We start from the raw sequence: 18,787 nt of genomic DNA, 5'->3' as shown, positions 1-18,787 counted from the left end.
CGTTGACTGAGTGCACACTTACCTAGGTAGCTCTTCCCCAAAGACATCTGAAGTACCTAATCTATGCCATGACAACAGCTGATCTGGTTAGTTGTCTCGGCTGCTTGGGTACCCGAAGACTGAGTTGTCTACTTCCTTCCAGTCTTCCTCATCATGTTCCACCAACTTCTGGTGGCGTTTGTGGGATTACCAACCTCTGTCTATCGATCTCTCAAATCGTGGCAGGCATATATGATTACCGGGTTGGTTGGTTCCGTGTCTGGTAATTAAAGGTATGAGAGATCCCGTGCATGCTTGATTCCTCTTCTTTCTACCTAGATACTTTTCAAGCGCTGATGCATTCGAGGTTTCCATTTAGGTCTTAGGACAAGAGGTCTCGTCTCTCTCGTCGGGAGTGTCTGTGTCTTTTCTCGTTGGCATACCCACCGCCCTCTGGGTTGAGAAGCCGTTGCTATGGGGGAAGGAAAGGTGGAGACGTTTATTGGTGTACATACATTACATACATACATTCAGTTTCTATAGATTACAGTACAGGTACTACACTACTCTCATCTGAGATCATATAATCAGCTAATCTATGCGCACTGATATCAGGCTCAGTAGGCATGTAAGATGGCACAGAAAAGATGCCTCGCATCAAGAAAAAAACAACAGTAATAGGTATGTGCATGCTTCACAAATGGTATAAAACAAAGGCAGATAGATAGATGTCTACTCTTGCAATTGAAGGATCTCTGAAGAACCAAGCACAGGTTAGCTCGTCCGAGTCTCACTCACAGAAAAGATTCAAAAGAATTCAAGAGAAAAGCCAACTTACCCGTCAAAAACTCCTCGAAACTCACAGTGATGTAGCCGTCACGGTCATCGTCATACCGTTTAAACACGTCGGTCATGCGCTTCAGATTGATACATGCCTGCACGAAAAGATCGAAGCTCATACCCCCTTTCGCAGAATAAGGCGCGCCATGAGGCCGTCGTCGTCCTTTGCTTTCAAAGGTCGAAAACAGGACCCGCACGAACGTCCGACTGAGACGATACCCGAACGCGACGAGGGCCTTTTCGAATTCATCCAGACTGATCCGGCCACTGCGGTCTTCATCGAAGCGGTCAAAAATTTCCCTCCACGCCGCGAGAAAGCGCCACAGAGACACGAACTCGTCAAAGCGGATCGCACCGTCGCCGTTCCGATCAAACATCCGGACCATCATCTTCACCGTGTTGGGGTCGAATGCACTGTAGTCTCCATTGACCAGGGCCGAACCCAGCTCCGCTTCCGAAAGCGCCCCTGAATTGGACACATTGGCCGCGCGAAAGAGAGGATAGAGTTGCTGAGGATCATCGGAGCTGGGAGCAGGCGGAGGATGTTGGTGATACGGATGCGATTGCGGAGACGGGCGGTTCTGCGGCGGCTGGGGACGAGGGCCATGCCCGTAGTCCTGAGGGGGAGGAGAATGAAATCGGTACTGTTGGCTCTGGCTCTGCGGACCGGACACACTGGGAGCATGGTTACAACTGGCATGCTGGTATGCCTGACCGGGAGAAGGCGCGCTGGAGGGTGGATGCGCGCCGGAGGGTTGGTGCGCGCTGGACACAGGAACATGGTTACAACTGCCATGCTGGTATGATTGACCTGCAGAAGGTGCGCTAGATGGTGGGTGCGAGCTAGAGGACTGGTGCGAGCTGGAGGGTAGATGCGCGCTGGAGGGTTTGTGATGCAGTTGGCGCGCGCTGGAGGGAGGGGGCGTGCTGGCGGGTGGGTGCACGCTGGAGGTTGGACGAGGTATGTGAGAGTGAGATGAGAGACATGAGAGAGATGAATGGGATGAGTGGGACGAGTGGGATGAGCTAGTTGAGTGAGTTGAGAGAGATGAGTGAGGTGGGTGAGGTGAGTGAGATGGGGATACGCGGCGAGGAGGTCCTCCATTTGACTTCGGCGGGGGCGCCGGTCGTTCTTCATGGTGTCCTTGCTGTGGATATGGATGTGGATGTGGGTGTGACTGTTGATGTTGCTGTTGCTGTCGCTTCAGCTCCAGGGCCCCCAGCATCTGGGCAACCTGTATCCATTGTTTGTGTTAGTTGTGAAGTAAAGGGGGTGAAGCGGAGTAGAGTGCAACGATGTATATAGCAGCAGGCAAAAGGAGGTGGTTTGAAGGAATTTTCCGTACCTGTTCTGGTTCTGCATGTCTGAATCAGAGTAATACCACAGTCAGCTTTTGATTCATATAGCTTCTTCAACTTTCTCGTTGGATGGATTTGAGCTTACGCTGGCAGCGCATCTGGATTGTATGTGCTGTTGTAAGCCATTGCGACAGTCTCTTCACGCGGTCCTGAGTCTAATCGCGCGAAGATGGTAAAAGAAGAATCAAAAGCCTTCTCTGCGAAGTTGAAGGCTCGACAGATGGACAGTCACAGAGACAAGGGGAAGGCCGAGGACGGGCGCGAAGGCCCTTCGCAGAGTCAGCGGCTAGCCGCTGAAGCGGTAGGTAACAGCACTAACTCGAAAGCTGCCTTGACCGGGAGCTTTATTCCTGCTGGAGGACCCCGCAGTTAGCTGGCTGGGACTGACGGTGGGCCAGCGGCGTGCACGCGGATCTCAAGAACCAAAGAATGAGCACTCTGAAGAGCAGACTTGACTGGGGATTCTGATTGCAGAACTCAGATTCCAAGTGAGTTCATGAAAAAGTCCTGACGGCCCCACCCCCGCGACAACCATGGGTCATGGTCCGACTCACGGATGACAGTCATCCAGCAGGCTAAGTACGCCCGTCAGCTGCTCCCTGTGGCGCAGCGACAAAAATAGTCATCTGGTGACGTCGTGACATCTGCTGGTGGAGCTCGCTGGTGGGAATTCTGATTCGATGTGGCTGTGTCTGATGAGGTATGTTGTTTTGCTTCATGCTTGGCTGGGCTTAATTCGCTTTCACTCTGACGTCAAGTCAATATGTGTTATGATTACCTTGCATGGATCTATCCCAAGGGGGCTATGTATATATATATATTCGCACCATCCACATGCGTTGTTTTCTTCTCTTTATTTTTCTTCACCGCTCATTGTGTTTTGATCCTATGGGGCTAATTATGACTCATTCACCATGGAATGCTAGATGGAAATTCAGGAAAATTCCGCAAGACTATACAGACATATATACAACCAATCAAGCGAAGCACGTTCCTTCAACCGAGCACGCTTTGATCATGAAAGGCCAATCTGACAAAACACAGCCACGCCGGATGATTTAGATCTTGGCCAGGTCCTCTACCTCTGGGGCGTGTGCTTTTAGCACATCGATTATTTCTGCCCAAGCTGTGCTCTGCAACCGTTTCCCAGTGGGCCCAACGAGCAGCGTATTCGATTCACTATGGATGGATCAGCAGGGGGGGAGCTCTCTTCTCATATAATTCACAGCAACTTACTTGAGATACCCATTGCCTTCCCAGCTCTTCCCATGAGACTCCGCTCCTTGCAGAGCAGCACTAACCAGGGCCCGGCTCCCTTGTTCCGCGGTCCGGGCCAAAAGCGCGGTGAACAGCCGGATGATCCATCGTTCGAGGAAGCGGTTATACTGGCGGCCGAGTGATGAAACGCAGAAACCGGGGATCGCCGTGTTGACGATCAGCTGCAGGCTTCCGTCCGGATTCCGCGTAAGTTCTGCGATATTCCTGGCGACATATTCGACCAGGAGTTTTGAAGGCCCATAACGAGATCGGTTATTCCGCCTTTCTGGGCTACTCAAATTCTTCAGGAGTCCACCGTCCGTTGGGACCTCCTTCTCTCGGACACGGGCAAGTGCTCCGCTCGAAACGATGGTCAGGTGCGCAGGGGAAGAGACCGATGAGCTCTCCCTGAGCTTCGGGAGCAGTAAAAGCGCAAGCAGAGCCGTTGAGAGTGTGTTCACCTGGAGCGTCTCTTCCCATCCGTCCGGCGACACCACGTACTCTCGGTGAAGAAGACCGGCATTAAGCAGAGCCACATCGAGCTGGGGGATCTCGTTGTTCACGCGCTCTACGAATTCGCGAACACTTTGAAAACTATTCTGATCCAAATGCCATACCTTCACCACCCCGGGACGGTTTGCGCGTCGCTCCAGCTCTTCTTTTGCCTGTTGGCCTCGTTCGAGACTGCGACTACCGATGATGAGTGAGGTAACCCCAAGTTTCAAGAACTTCAAAGCAGCCTCAAACCCTAATCCCGCGGTGGCACCCGTCACCAGAACCGTCTTGCCTTCAAAGGAGGCATCCGTTGGATCCGGCGGGGGGTGAAATTGTTTGTAGATCCTCCTGAGATAGGCAGCCATGATCTCTATCCAATAGGTAGAACCAAAAAGAGGGGAGGGGGGTTAGAAAAGTAGGTAGACTCTGCAGCTGTCCAGGCGTTACACAAGGGAGCTGTTGACGAAGGGAGAGTCCGGCCGAAACTCGGAAATCAGCACTGCGCCCAATAGGCCAGACAGATTCGATTCAAGATGTAGCCAGTATGAAACGTATGAAGCTCGAATATCATATATCGCCAGGTATATGATGTTCTTCAGCAATCAGGACTCCTGAAAGTAAACAATAATGCAGTTGCTTACAGCCAGACTCCCTTTTAGGCAATACGTAAACGCAGTGGACCCACTTGGATTGCGATTGCGATCCGCATCAGCACTTCCCCACGTCCTGGATCGATCGTCTGGATGGTATTTCTCTTCAGAAGATTGAAGGCAGAAGGAAGTACTGCTTAATTATCGTGAGGAGATATTTCTCCTTCTGCAGCACCTTTGGAACTTCGTTTCCTCCGGAGGGGAAATTCGATCACGTGGTTGTGGTCACATCGTTACTAAGATTGCTTAGTCAGCATGGCCCCTTTACACAAGGTCAACTTTGGCAGTTCCAACGCAATGCAATTCGCACACAAGTTCATGATTCATATTTGCGCAACTGCTTTCCTGTTAGTGAAACTATGGCCTCATTCGGGATACTTTGAGTTTGAGCAGGTATCTAGATTCTTAGATATGTTCGTGGGGAAAAGAGGACAAACCAATTTCGCGATTATTCGCGACGTTGCTGCAGAATGACGAGCTGGATGCAAATGGTGCAAACAATGCCCACAAATGTCGCCCATGGCCAACCAGCATACACGCCTCTTGCCTTCGAATATTTCTGCAAGAAGCAAGAGCGAGGCTACATACAGAGAGAGAAGAGAGAGCCCCCTTGGCAGTGATACAGATGTAACGAAGGACAAGTTACTGGCTAAACAAAAAAGGGACGGACGCGGAAGACAAGACGGGAGTTTGATCTTTTTTTTTATCCTTGACTATAGGCGTAATCTGTATGCAACGTGGCGTCAGTTCGAGAGTCGGTCAGTATATTCATTTAATTCTCTACCTACCAGCCACCAGCTCCCTAAGTACGGTACATGTACTGCAAGTGCAACTGCAACGGCATATAAGAAAGAGATGTCCTCAAGATCACTTTTCTGATAAGAATAAAAAGAGGCAGGCGCATATCATATCTTCTCTTCTTCTCTACTATTTATGAAGTCACCCCTGAACTCGTGGAAGAAAGAATATATACCAACATACCTCATCATTTGAGTGAGTGTTTCGTGGCGGTGGAGAGGGTGAACGCCGCCGCTGCTGCTTGGATATATCAATCCATCGCAGCACCATGACAGAAGAGCAGCAGCCTTCGAGCAACGGCAACGGACGTACTTGGCGGAAATACTTCCCGGATGGGGATCTCTGGGTTTTTGGTTATGGGTAAGGAAGAAGTTTGCTCCAATTGACCTATATATATATATATATATATATATATATATATGCATTTGTGTGTGATGAAGCCTGTCATTGACTTATCCTTGGGAATGTCTTGACCTTCCTTGGAATTTTGTCTTCTTTCTCTTTTCTAGCCCCGTTTTTTATATGAACGATATATTCGATATGCCATCTACCTTACAGGATCAAAGCAACACAAGCTAACCAGATTGATAATGACAGGAGTTTGATATGGAAACCACCACCTCATTTTGGTATGTGGTCTGGCACTGCAAGCAAGCAAGCCCAGCAGAGTGTGATATTGCTCTCTGTCTGACATCTTGCTGTTGCCCTTCGTGTTAATCCGTTGAGACACGTTATTATTTTTTATATTTTTTTTGTTTAAAAAAAATAAGAATTATGAAAATATACGGCAGCCCTTGCTGATTGTTTTCAAAGATAAACGAGTACCCGGTTATATCAGTGGCTACGTCCGCAGATTTTGGCAGGTTTGTTTTTCCCCTCCTTGAGCTCATTTTCCATGGATATTGCAGAATCATTTCTGCATTTGCGCTACTTCTGTGCTATGCAATGTTTTCATTTCTATTGAGGACCCATAACTAATTACTTATCTGTTACAATTCCTCGTTCAAGGCTAGGTACGATCTATCAATCTTTTTCCTTCACCCTTTGCCCCCATACTACTACAGCTCACCAATATTCACTTTTGACACGAAGAATGTCACTACACACTGTCAGTGGATATGTTTGTAAGCTGACTTTCTATTTGCAAAAGCGGTGACCATCGAGGGACTCCTGAATCTCCAGGGCGCGTGGTGACGGTCATAGAGAGGTCTTTCTGGGAGACTCTTGATGATCCTGTAAGTGCTTGTCACCCATCTAACTCAAAGAAGACCAGAGTGAATAACAGAAGTACAAAATACAGCAAAAAGACCTCGAATCGTCAACGACTTCCACCGTCTGGGGCGCTGCCTACCATATCCCTGCCTCCCACGCGGAGGAAGTCCACGACTACTTGGATGACCGCGAGATAGACGGCTACACCGTTCACTACACTCCTTTCTACCCCGTGTCGCCGCCGTCTTCGTCCACCGTGTCGAGTACGACGGTCTCCACCCCTTCCGAAGGAGGAGGGGCAGAAGAAGGCCCCTTTGCTTCTGCAGAAGTAACTGAAACGCATCCACCCGCTTCCACTTCCACCGCCAATGGCACTTCCTCTCCGATAACCTGCATGGTCTACATCGGCCTCCCCACCAACCCGCAATTCCTCCGCGATCCAGCAGACCGCGACCCCGCAGCCGTGGCCAAGGTCATCAGCGTGAGCAGCGGCCAGAGCGGCCGGAACCCGGAGTACCTGTACCTGCTAGAGAAGGCGCTCGAGGGGCTGGGCCTGGGCAGCGCAGACGGGCACGTCACGGACCTGGTCCGGCGCGTCAAGGCGCTCGAGCGCGAGCGCGAGCGCGGAGAGGAGGAGGTCAAGGCCGAAGAGAGCAGGGCTGAACGGGAAGCGAAGAGGCCTCTGCCTGTTGATAGGGTTACCCATGATCATGATCATGATCATGAACCGAAGCCAAAGGGTTCTGATGAGTTTAAATAAATAGATATGATATCACATTAGTTAGTTAGATTTCTGCAGGAATGAATCGTGAATCTCTTTCCCGTTACTACACCATCCAACATGACAGCATTTGAATAGAAATACGAAACGAAAAGCTGGTGACCTTGAAAACAATATCAAACAATTACCCGGCCACATAAAAAAGGAGTACAGAAAAATAAATTGATCACTATACGCCCTGCGGGCTGTCACATTGTCATGATAACCATATGCAATTACGCAGCAGTACAAATAACGTTCTTTGCCGATGATCATGTAGAGACCAAATTCAATACATATTTATGTAGTGGACAAAGCGCAACGGTAGACATACTGATAGGAGTAAAGGGAAAAACAAATTCAAGAAAGCACACGTGAAGCATATCGAAGAAACAAGTCAGAGCAATATCATCTAGTATGCGCATGCGTCACTACATGATATCCATGCCATCGTTAGTTTCGTCGCAGCATCATGATCTTGTACGTAATTTCTCATAAAACCCCATAAGATATGAAATCCTGCCACAATCGACATCGAATGACCACAACTGGAGGCGAGTTATCGTTCTGGTGAGGTGCCGGAGTTGAAGACCAAGCATGTCTCGCTCTGCCAATGATGGCTGCTACACTCAGGCAGTGCCTTGACCACCCTGGTTGTTGGAGTAATACTGGCCACCGCCACCCCAACCTGTATCCAAGCAGTTAGTCGGCTGTTTATACCGTCTGAATTCTATTCTAGACTTCGCTGAGACGCTTACCTCCAGAGCCGTACCCGCCTCCTAAGATTTTGATTAGCCACGCAAGATTAATGAAGCAACAGGCTCATAGAGCCACTTACCGTATCCTCCCCGGTAGCCTCCCTCAGAGCGATTATAACCACCACGACCATGGAACCCGCCGTCGTTGCGTGATCCACCATTGTTAGAGGCTTTGTCGACGCGAATGACGCGACCATCAAATCTGGAGAGGTCTCAGCAGAGTCCTCTGAATCGAACAAGTGTAGCAGAGGATCAAACTTACTCCTGATTGTTCATGGCACTGATCGCAGCATCTGCCTCAGTTTCACTAGAAAATCGAACGAAACCAAAGCCGCGACTCCGGTTGGTGTCTCGATCCTTGACAACAATCTGTTGATGGAAAACGCGCCAGGCTAGGAATGAGTAACGGATAACAACACGACTAGTGGCTCAGGAACTGACAGCTTCCTCAATCTTTCCGTACTTTTCAAATCCTTGACGCAGCGTGTCGTCCGTTGTGTGCCATGCTAGGCCACTTTTTACACCACCATCAGTCAGCAAAGAACCAAGAATGTACAAAAAGTGAACGAGAATGTCTGGCAGACCCGATGAAGAGTTTCGACATATCTGCAGTCGAATAGCAGTTATTCTGGGAGCGCTAGGGATCTTCGACAACTTCAATTATTAAATCAACACGGTCAGTTCAAGGTAACAGCGCGGCAACGATAATCTCATAGACGAATGTCAATCGGAAAGAGCACGACGCGTTGAAGAAAGGTCTCAGATCTTCAACCATCACCATTTACGCAGGGACCAGGTAAGTGAAAAGGATGCAGGGACATGGACTAACCTACCGGGACACTCAAAAGACCTCTGCTGGGAAAGAAGTCAAAAGAAACCTTCGCTGCAGTTTCTCTAAAGAGTATTAAAAAAAAGATGAGGATGACAGAACCACCACACGCATAATGAGATGAGATGACCAGACTGCAAGTGGGGAGGCGAGAAGGAAGAGGCCCGGGAGAGAGGGGTTGCGGGAAGAGATAGAGCCTGAAAGAAAAGTAGGATGATGACCCGTGCAAAGCGCTTAGTTAATACTAAGTGAATAACAAAGCAGAAATCAGCTCTGTGATAGCGGGTGCTGCTAGGGGCCTGGAGAAGGCCGATGCGCTAATCCTGGTGTGTCGCACACCTTATTTTCTATCCATACAACAGACCCATCGTCTCTGACTCCCCCCATGGGTGGCCGGAAGGAGCGACAGGCAGGCTGTTAGTGGAGCTCCAGAGGAGAGGGGTCGTGCATGGATGTGCAATGGGGAAGCTAGACGTCTAGAATTCGACGGCCCTGATCCCCAAGACAGGCTGCCAGTGTACCTTAGGTACTGTACTAATCGTGACCTTGCAGGTTGGCCTGGCAAGCTGCAGCACTATCCAGAGCGTCAGCGACAGAAGTCAATTATCAACCATGCCACTATTGACATCCTCCGAAAGGAACCAACAGTTGGGTTTGATGGGTTTGAGCATTCATGATAAGCTTAAGCTGGCCGAAGATACGATTCCCTTGGATCAATGGTGTCCGTGTGAGCCTGTCCGTCCTACCGCGGCAGTGGATACCACGAACGAGGCTGAAAGGCAAAAAAGAGCTGACTCGGCTAGGTTTCTCGTGCTCGGCAAGGATTCCAACACCATTCCCGTTTCAATGGAGCAGCAATGTGTCGACTCTAATCGCTATTACGTCCAGACGAATGGTATGCGTATGGTTTGGCCCATTACTTCCGGGCTTCTCCCTGACAGTCGGACAAAAAACCTTACAGGACGTCGATGCTCTCGCGCAGCACCGGTTCTCTAAAACCTTCCTATTCCTGAATTGTAGTTCCGTTCTCTCCTGTCTCGCCCACCAGATATCGTCTGCAGCCGGATAACATGGAAACCAACCGGATAAAGCTGATGGATTATCTTAGCGCATCACCTGGACGTGAAGGAAAGACTGCAGACTGCAGCTTGATGCGCCGCTAGCACGGCGGGCAGTGGGGTCGACTGCTCCTCGGTCCAATGACACCTGTACACCAGCGTGATGTGACGAACCTCCTCTATGGGGGTGCCATGTATGACTGAGATGACTGGAGCATGCATTTGCTGCTGTGCCACCAACATGTCCGTATTGGAATGTCCAACGTTTTGGGCGTTCTCGGAAGAGGAGTGCGGAGTCATAATGGAAGCTGATGTGGGACCAGCACGGTGGTGTTGCCATTCCGTATGAAACGGACCCTGATTCGCGTGAGCACCTTTGGAAACTTATGTTCCCATATTTGGCAACTGACAGTTATTCGGTTGCCTTCGGATCTCGGAAAGGGTAGAGGGCTGGTTCTTCGAAGCTTACCTGGTGTGAGAGAACCTCAGAAGTCGTGATCAGGCGGGTAAAAAATGTTCCAGAGCAGGTTGACACTGCAAGGTCGCTTCTCAGCATAAACAGTCCAATTGCCTTCTGCGTTAAGCGACGTTGTTATTGGAATGTATCTGAATGATCTGGAGTTGAGCTCAGTCAAAAGAGAAGGCCGAAATTTTGGAGAAGTAGAAGAGAGGCAGCGCTGGAAAACAGCTCAAACAAAATGAGCCAACCGTTTGATGTACTGTACTTATATCATTTAATCCTCGTGGATTGAGTCAGAAGAATCAATGCCAAAGACGGCCACTACATGTGTTCTGGAGTTTTGTCGCGGTCGGAAGTGCTGAATCGGGTTGTCCGCAGGCACCATTGCGTGACTTCCTTGTTATGGATCATGGCTGTACCTGTTTCCGCACCTTCCTGCGATTCTTTTAAACAAACTCGAAGTTGTCTCTACTTTGCGACTGTCTGTAAGCAATGGCGCCACCAAGCTTTTTGACGATTAGGCTGTCTTGTCAGAAACAAAAGGTTAAGTAAGTTTCAGAAGAGGCCTGAAGACACTGAAGCTGTTCACTGAAGAGGATATTCAGGTTTCTTTTTTCTCTCGCACATCAATTTGCATATTAGCAAGCAATGGACCTTCAGCAGAGACAATGCATACATCACTGGCTGCAAGCAATAGATACGAAGCATGATCAAACCGTCTCCGAGTCTCCTCATCTCAATAATAGAGACTATCATACAGCAACAGAGACTGGAAGGACAGAGATCGTGGCCATGGATAGTGGCTCGCGAAAACGAGCAAGAGAAGCGTCGCAGGAGGATCTAGCTTCACGTAAGCCCCCTACTGGACCGATTCCACACACCAGTTAGACATGATGGACCATCTGGATCCTGTGATATCTTCTGGCATGTCCGTTTGATTTTTACTTCAACTAAGACCTGTGGGACGTTCTACGCTGACTGGCCTATTCTCCAAGAAAACGAAGCCATAGCCTTTGCTTCGGCATCCGGTGTTCACCCGCACGCCGCTGTTACGAGTTTTGGCGGCGAATCAAGCATCCCAAAAGCAAAAACGGAGCTGCAAAACAAGTACGAGAGGAGGCCTCGACGGAAGACCAGGCAAGACCGTTACGAGCCAAAAACAGGGCCTGCCGGGGAGACTTCGGATCCCGCTATCAAGGACACGAAGAAAAGGAAGCTCGTCGGGAGGAAGAGCAACAAGAACACCTGGATTAGCGAGAGGTTCCAAGCAGCGAACATTAGACAAGGTCGCTTGACAGTAAGCGAAATTGAACCTCGTGAGGGATTTATACTGATCGTTACGTAGCTTCATTCCAACAACAAACTAGGCATCTTCAAGAAAGGCAAGACGTCTTCATCGATCCAACCACGTGAAAGTGAGTGATGCCAAGTCTGTTATTATTATAATTTCAAGTGGCTGAATCTCAGATATGCTGAACTAGTCCCATATCTGAATTTTTCAGAGACTGCATTCCTTTCGAAGGAATCGAAATACTTTGAGAAGGCCGAACAATCCGGTTACAATCCAAAGAGCCAGAAGGAGACTTCTAACCCAGAATCGCAGAAAGACATTTCTCATCGCTTCAGACCGCTTATGCACCAACCTAGAGATCAGCATACTTCACCACTGACACTCGACGGTCATCCCTGTGGAGGACCAGGTTTCCCTTTCCCCGATCAGGGCCACCATCCCAACTATCCGCTAACAGCAGCACTACCAGCGCAGTGTACTACACCAACTGACTTTCATTTGAGAATTGACGGTAATTACCGTAGCAATTTGGATACAGGACAATGTGTAGAACACAGTCGACCACACACCGGGGTGCAGGATAGCTCTCAACCATCTCTTGACCCTGCTATGGAGCTGTACGTCCAGAATGTTCTATGGGAGTGTCGTCAGTTAGAACACTCACACGAAGATGGCAACACAACTGTGCCAGCGCGCACATTCTGCACTCTTGATGACTTGAAAAGACTTTCCAATTCACGAGAACAACTTCGAATGTCAAACGCATGTAATGGTTCGATACTTCATTTCCTAAGAAGCATAGAAACGTTCTACTACTACAGAGGGCGAACTGACGATGAATGCAGGTCACATCCGTGAAGAACCTTCTGCAGTCCCCTACATGTCACTCCCTGGTGCAGGGGTATCTTCCCCATGCGCCAATCCGGAGGTGGTCACAAATGTAGCTGCCCAGGAGATGCAAGCTGCAGGCTCCACCGACAAAATAACACATCGAAAAAGAGATGAAGATCTTCAAGCACAACGAATAGGTGGTGCGAGGGAATATCCCAATTCAAACAACCTCGAAATCCTCTTGACAGCAGGCCACGAGAAGGTCTTGAACATTAGTAGAGACAATCCCGCCCTTGGCGATCAGATGGAGTTTTCTTCTCTGGACTCTCGGACGCCAAATGAAGTTCTCATGGAACTACTTGTCCAACCCGGCAATTTCAGCCAGGCCATGGAGCTTGAGGATGTCGAGGACAGGATTGATACAGCCACTTATGACCTTGATGATATTGATATCCGCTTCACTGGTACCCCAGGAAACCATCGAGAGTCAACTGAGGATTTCGAAGATCTGATTCCGTTGGTCTCTGACGCTGATGATTGCTCCGGTGTTCGAGATTATCTCTATGAGTTGCCTTATGGACCACACATCTGTCCGTCTACTCACCACCGCAAATCGCTCGTTCCTCAAGGGAGCTCCGATAGATGGCAACCATCAGGAATTCAGATCCTGCCAGAGGAGAAAGTATTGCGTTCTCCCCATCTCCAATCAGTTCAAGACTGCGAGTATGGCATTATCTCAGACGGAAACCATCCACTCTTCTGGAGCTCACCGGCTCAATCTAGTAATCAGCTTTCACGATGGTCTTTGCCTAATTGGACAATTGAGCGGCCTGTTACGTCGCTTCATCGGGAAGAACCTGCACGACGTCAATTGGCGAGTACAAGTACAGAACTACGCGGATTCTGGCGACAGAACAAACTGTATTGACTATTTGGCATTTTCAATGAATTGGCGACGCGAAGTATGAATTGGACCATTGGAGAGAATGATCTCTAGAAAGTCGAGTTTACAAAGCGGTTAAGTTGTTGGTGCTTCAAGCATTTGTATACTACCGGTACTCAGATTGGAATAGTATCGTATGGTATATATAATGGTCCAACTTCCCATTACACCTGACGGCTACAAAGTACACAATTTGGACAGAGCAGTACTCATTGCTGAAGGCTTTTTCACTTTGGCGAGGCAGTTAGCCGGAAAATTTGACACGATTCAGCAGCATTGTGTACTCTGCACGGCTGCAGCAACGTCAACAGAAGCGGGGTACTCCGTACACAACTCGCGGCGAGAAAAGATGGCGTACACCCCTGATGTCGGCCCGGATTCGCGTGGCTGGATAGACTCATTTCTGACAAGTCACATTTTTGGGCTATGTGTTAGCATACCTAAGTGCATAAAGCAGCATATCGTTTCGCCATGCTAGCTATCGCCGACATCGGTAGCGAGGCCAGTGCCTCAGCTGGACTGCAGGGGGTGCTGCATCATTCAGGGGAATGAGGCTCTGTTCCGGCAGTGATGGTGAGAGGAGGGGGCATTTTCACCTGGGACGTTGGCCAGATCGATGATTTGATTTCGCAGTTTCCAATGTTCCGCCGATAAGGCCGTTTCACACCCGCAAACCCGAGGGGTCGGGGCGCTATGGCCGGGGAAGCAGGGAACGGTTCCGGACGTCGCGTTCAGCGAATCCGGCAGCGCGGACGTCGTCTGATGTCACGCATCCTTCCGGCCCGCGGCTCTGGGTCACCGCACTTGCGGCGCAGTCAACCCAACTGCTGCTTGCTCGATGTCCAGTGGCATCCTGGAAATTCGAGCCCAGTTCACCCCTCACAATTCTGCAGATTTCGACTGCCAGATACGCCCAGTTGTGATTGGACCAACGTCGAGCACTCAAAAAATTTTCCACGACTCCACCACTCTGGAAGACGCGGCCCGAGACGCAGGCCGGATGGTTCCTGCTGTTCGGTTTGCATCATGCATCGATCCCTAATATATCTCAGCGAGCGCTATGTTGTGCTCCTCAGGCAGAGCGGTGAATGTTGACAGCCTAGATGGTGTCGCACGCGAATGCCATGAAGCTAGGTCGGGTGTGTTCCGTCTGAAACTAAGAGGACAGCAGCCCGACTTCGTTAATTTGTTGAGAGGCAGCATGGCTTGGTCCTAATCCTGAAGTCGATGACAGACTGGTCTCAATGCAGGGTCTACTGCCGATAACCAAGCCGCAAATGCGCTTGGTGCAGTACTGACAGCCTTGTCTGTTTCAGGAGGCCGTTCCTGTTCCTTACGACATTCTCCCAGCACAGTGGAACAGTGGCGCTTACCCCTCTAGCCCGAACAGGTGGCTTGCGGACGACTACATGTGCCGGACTCAGCCTCTCCGTCTGCATGAGTGGTCAATTCACAACTGGCCCGAGATCTGCGCTGAATATGAAACGTTGGGATGCCTCTTTTGAGGATTAACTTGAACCTTCTGATCGCAAAAACGAGGTACCAAATACCAAATATGGCGAGAAAAGTTTTCAGCTGCAGTTGGCGGTCTCGTAACCTTGCCATCTCACCGGGATGCTGCCAGGGGTTGATATGCCATTAGCTCTTTCGCTTCCCCTCCGCAAGGAAAGCCTGCCGGGCCTCAGTGCCTGACGGTCTACGGGAAAGCCGGCAGGTCATCAGAAAAATTCTCAGAGTGCTTACAGGTCATGAGATGGGATGAAGGTCTCTGGGTTGTACCTACCGCACCGGCAGAAACGGGCAGCAAGCCATCTTACTTCCGGTCCTATGAGAAGTAGGTATTACGGGTGTTATGAGAGCTCTTCGGGGGCAGGGAAAACGGCTCTGCAATGACTTATTCCTTTTTTTCTCGCCTCACAAAGTGTTCTCAGATAACAACCCTCAGGAACGTCAGCTGTAACAAGCTGCTGGGCACTGCCTGCGTGGTAATTAATTACGATCTACTGACCCAAGCGTCAGCTTTAAGTTCGACCGCGCATTCCCAGCACAGTGGTCGTGACTGGCGGTCAGGTCGGCTTCCCGCAAATCGAATACAGCATTAAGTTGTAAATTCAAAGAGGTTCATGAACGCTTGACGCATTTACGAGGATCGGCCGGTGTTTCCGCAGCGCTAGGTCACTCTCTTGCCTTGTTGTACACCTTACCTGTACCGACGGACAACGTTCCGAACGTGGCCCGGGTTTGAGATATTACCACAACAGGAAATTTCGAACGGCCCCGACGCCGATTTTTTCTACAAAGCCAAACTAGTCTTTTCCACACTTCATTCTCCTCTCTCTAGTACTCTGGTACACGATCTCCGAGGACGAAGCACACTATTTAAAGACCCATTACCTTCCAGGGTCTCTGCTGTACCTTCTGTGTGCTCTGCTTCTTTTCCAGCGAGAGCAGTTCTGTCAAAGCTACCTACCTGAAGAATCGTCACGACGAGTTTCTTTTCATTTCAGGGGGCCTTTTCGATTGACTTCTCCTAATTGTAAATGGTACCACCCATGACATGTGTCGTGGTTTGGACTGATGTTGAATGGCTCTATAGATGCTTTGGACCACCATCTCATCTCGGCGATAACAATGAGTGGGGAAAGACCAGGACTGACTGAGGGCGCCCTTGCTCTCCACAATCAAAATTCCGCGAAAGTACGCACCAGCCGTCAAGCTCCTTGCTGAACTTCACTCATGTACATTCAACAGGATTCCAACGCGCCGAACTCCTGGGCTGCGAAAGTTGTTACTGAGGAAAGGATCCATCTATATTATTGTCAGCTTGGTCAGAGTCAGATCGACTGCGGCGATCATACTGCCAACGGCATCGACGGCTTGACACCAGCCCCTCACGGCCAGCCTGAGAGACACCTCGATTATATGGAATCACGAAGCCAGAGCACCGCCGACGCTCATCTGAAGATCTTCCAGCAACGACCGTTGCACACGTCTCCACCGGAGGGACCACTGGAACGATTCCTCACTCCGGATGGGTGCAGCGACCCTTCATACTACGCTCGTCCTGCTCTGGAAAAGACACAAATTGCTTTTGGAAGTATGGAAACCGTGGACGAAAGACGGTCGAGAGCACGGGGAAATGTGGAAATGGTCATTCAGAAAAAGAAGGAGAAGAAGAAATATGAGGGATGAATTGGAAGTCTCTTTGCGGTGGTTACGATGTGGGTTTTCTTTTTCTTCTCTTCCTTTTTTTTTTCTTTTGCCACAGGGGAGTTGAAGAAACTGTATAAAAATAAAACTGCGTTATACATACCTTCTACCTCGATACGGGGTTGTGGGATTTGACGGGTACCTAGAGTTAATTACTGTCAAGGTTATACCCGTCAAGTTGCGCGGCCCCATGCCTACGGTAACTTCCGTAGTCTCCATAGTTATAAACCATGGATACGCGCTGCCTTCCCCAAACCCTAACTAAATAGTTACACCACCTACCTACCTAACTCGGTGAACCAACTAATACCTAAAATAATAACTGTTAGACTTCTCCTCCCCCGTATTGAGAAATTCGTATGACAAACGTCAACCGTCCCTTATTTGTTGCTTCTACACGGAGCTTTTCGTCCACTACTCCTCCTACTGCTGACTTGCACATGTCTGTCATCGACTCATCGGTTAGCCACGGTCCCTCCAAGGCTCAATTGGGGTCTGAATTATGTGCACCAACAAGAATGATAGGCACTCCGGGACCGTAGAAAGAGTTCCGCACTCGAACAATATCAGCATAGACACATCGCACGTAGAAGTATTTTTGTGGACAGCATCCAAAACCGGTACAGATATGTCCAGACCATTATAATATATAATACGTGACTGACAGTTCTATGTAGACGTAATCTAATTCAATTCGAAACCGGACCAAGAACGAGGCAAGAGGAAAGGGAGGGAAAAAAAAAAGGAAATGATCCTCCTTCGCAGAGCCGCAAAAGTTCAGGCTGTGCATTGTACGGAGCACTGAGGAGTCGGAGTGAGGACTGAGGTAGGCGGTTCGAACCGGTTTGGGCGGTTGGGTAGCGATGCATCGTGGATGCTGAATGTGTTTCGTGCCTAAGGCGGTGTTGTGCCCTGGCGGACTTTCATTGTGGCTATGAAGCTAATTACTGGCTCTGGCCGAGCTTGTATTAGAGGGTTTTTCTTGATTCCAAATAAAAAAAAAGGATAGAGAGAGGGGATAGAGAGAAGAAGATATGGGAATGGGTGCGAATGTTTTGTGTTTCCAGAATGGGTTGTTGGCTCAACCCTAATTTGTCTGTGAGAGAAACTCGGAAGAGAAGTTCTATCACCCAGCATTGAACCGTTGTTTTTTTTTTTGAAGTTCATCTTGTCACTTCAATATTTTGTAATTTTGTCGTTTATCATCAGACAAAAAAGGCGATGCAAGATTCTTCGGGCCAGACACCTCGCAAACATGGCGGCTCTCATCCGCGTTCTGCTGAGTGGAAGACAGGCCCCCGGACCCTTGTGCAGCACGGGGTCAGTCGGACGCGCGGTTCCTGTTCCGGAGACGGCTCTTCCCTGGAGTGTCCAAGGTTGAGTACGGTTCTTCTACCAGCTCCAGACTCCACTGCAAGGCAAAGGGCGAGCCGAACGTGCCCTTATGCAACTTCACCGTCTTATCCACTCACATCTCATGGCTAATGGTTAGAATGAACCAAACAGACCTCAGCGGTGTGCTCAAATGGCTACCGCCGGGGCACTACTGTTGGTCGCCAATTCAATGGATCAGATGCGGGATCTTGCTCCTGACGAAGGTTTCACCGCGTTGACAACAGATCCTCTATTGTAGTTGGCGAATTTATTAAAACTTGCTGTCCCCCGATCTATCAGTATGGTATGCCTCGTTCTACAGTGAATTCGGACAGGGCTCCAGGTATGACCGAGTATCCTTCTGCACAGCCCCTCGAATACCCTCAACCCTGCCACCACATACAGGAACCCGGACGAAGAAGGGTTGAATTAATCTGATCTTTTGCAGGGGTTCTCTGGGAACAACATATCAAGACACAGGCCTCTTTCTTGACTGCCTTCCCCAGTTCCTCAACACAGTTCAGGTATCGTGCTCAATATCTTGCTACTGTTGACATTGTTTATTCTAAGCTACTTTTTCCAGATAACCTATCACGGACTATAGGTTAGACGTAATCTATTGTCTCCGCCGATACGGCCACGATAGGTTATCCTCCTCGCTTTCAGCTCGGCCAACCTTGGGA

At 49.5% G+C, this 18,787-nt stretch overlaps 9 protein-coding genes across 9 annotated transcripts; 6 read left to right on the top strand and 3 right to left on the bottom strand.

Annotated features, from left to right (window-relative positions):
* Positions 1-711: 711 nt before the first annotated feature.
* On the bottom strand, positions 712-2,304 carry VTN77DRAFT_2114 (uncharacterized protein; the record flags this gene model as incomplete). The annotated part of the gene is made up of 4 exons (XM_069417920.1): positions 712-734; positions 818-2,054; positions 2,166-2,184; positions 2,264-2,304. 4 exons carry the CDS (start codon positions 2,302-2,304, stop codon positions 712-714), a joined length of 1,320 nt encoding a protein of 439 aa, XP_069279594.1.
* A 1,106-nt stretch (positions 2,305-3,410) lies between these two features.
* On the bottom strand, positions 3,411-4,295 carry VTN77DRAFT_2113 (uncharacterized protein; the record flags this gene model as incomplete). Its single annotated transcript, XM_069417919.1, has 1 exon — positions 3,411-4,295. The coding sequence occupies one exon, from the start codon at positions 4,293-4,295 to the stop codon at positions 3,411-3,413; it is 885 nt and encodes a 294-aa protein (XP_069279593.1).
* Positions 4,296-5,646: 1,351 nt separating this feature from the next.
* VTN77DRAFT_2112 (uncharacterized protein) lies at positions 5,647-7,350 on the top strand (the record flags this gene model as incomplete). Its single annotated transcript, XM_069417918.1, has 4 exons — positions 5,647-5,738; positions 5,976-6,007; positions 6,561-6,613; positions 6,679-7,350. 4 exons carry the CDS (start codon positions 5,647-5,649, stop codon positions 7,348-7,350), a joined length of 849 nt encoding a protein of 282 aa, XP_069279592.1.
* Positions 7,351-7,979: 629 nt separating this feature from the next.
* Positions 7,980-8,712, bottom strand: VTN77DRAFT_2111 (uncharacterized protein; the record flags this gene model as incomplete). The annotated part of the gene is made up of 6 exons (XM_069417917.1): positions 7,980-8,038; positions 8,109-8,129; positions 8,189-8,310; positions 8,371-8,477; positions 8,550-8,622; positions 8,693-8,712. 6 exons carry the CDS (start codon positions 8,710-8,712, stop codon positions 7,980-7,982), a joined length of 402 nt encoding a protein of 133 aa, XP_069279591.1.
* An 837-nt stretch (positions 8,713-9,549) lies between these two features.
* Positions 9,550-10,006, top strand: VTN77DRAFT_2110 (uncharacterized protein; the record flags this gene model as incomplete). Its single annotated transcript, XM_069417916.1, has 3 exons — positions 9,550-9,672; positions 9,741-9,754; positions 9,826-10,006. The coding sequence occupies 3 exons, from the start codon at positions 9,550-9,552 to the stop codon at positions 10,004-10,006; spliced, it is 318 nt and encodes a 105-aa protein (XP_069279590.1).
* A 2,620-nt stretch (positions 10,007-12,626) lies between these two features.
* VTN77DRAFT_2109 (uncharacterized protein) lies at positions 12,627-13,505 on the top strand (the record flags this gene model as incomplete). The annotated part of the gene is made up of 1 exon (XM_069417914.1): positions 12,627-13,505. The coding sequence occupies one exon, from the start codon at positions 12,627-12,629 to the stop codon at positions 13,503-13,505; it is 879 nt and encodes a 292-aa protein (XP_069279589.1).
* Positions 13,506-14,068: 563 nt separating this feature from the next.
* VTN77DRAFT_2108 (uncharacterized protein) lies at positions 14,069-14,443 on the top strand (the record flags this gene model as incomplete). Its single annotated transcript, XM_069417913.1, has 2 exons — positions 14,069-14,093; positions 14,154-14,443. The coding sequence occupies 2 exons, from the start codon at positions 14,069-14,071 to the stop codon at positions 14,441-14,443; spliced, it is 315 nt and encodes a 104-aa protein (XP_069279588.1).
* A 1,708-nt stretch (positions 14,444-16,151) lies between these two features.
* On the top strand, positions 16,152-16,712 carry VTN77DRAFT_2107 (uncharacterized protein; the record flags this gene model as incomplete). The annotated part of the gene is made up of 2 exons (XM_069417912.1): positions 16,152-16,217; positions 16,272-16,712. 2 exons carry the CDS (start codon positions 16,152-16,154, stop codon positions 16,710-16,712), a joined length of 507 nt encoding a protein of 168 aa, XP_069279587.1.
* Positions 16,713-18,255: 1,543 nt separating this feature from the next.
* On the top strand, positions 18,256-18,708 carry VTN77DRAFT_2106 (uncharacterized protein; the record flags this gene model as incomplete). Its single annotated transcript, XM_069417911.1, has 4 exons — positions 18,256-18,359; positions 18,427-18,447; positions 18,553-18,628; positions 18,688-18,708. The coding sequence occupies 4 exons, from the start codon at positions 18,256-18,258 to the stop codon at positions 18,706-18,708; spliced, it is 222 nt and encodes a 73-aa protein (XP_069279586.1).
* Between the last annotated feature and the right edge of the window lie 79 nt (positions 18,709-18,787).

The sequence above is a fragment of the Rasamsonia byssochlamydoides genome (assembly GCF_041956645.1).
Source record: "Rasamsonia byssochlamydoides strain NRRL 3658 unplaced genomic scaffold VTN77scaffold_16, whole genome shotgun sequence".
In the NCBI taxonomy this organism is placed as follows: domain Eukaryota; kingdom Fungi; phylum Ascomycota; class Eurotiomycetes; order Eurotiales; family Trichocomaceae; genus Rasamsonia; species Rasamsonia byssochlamydoides.
This window is presented reverse-complemented; position numbering and strand designations above follow the sequence as displayed.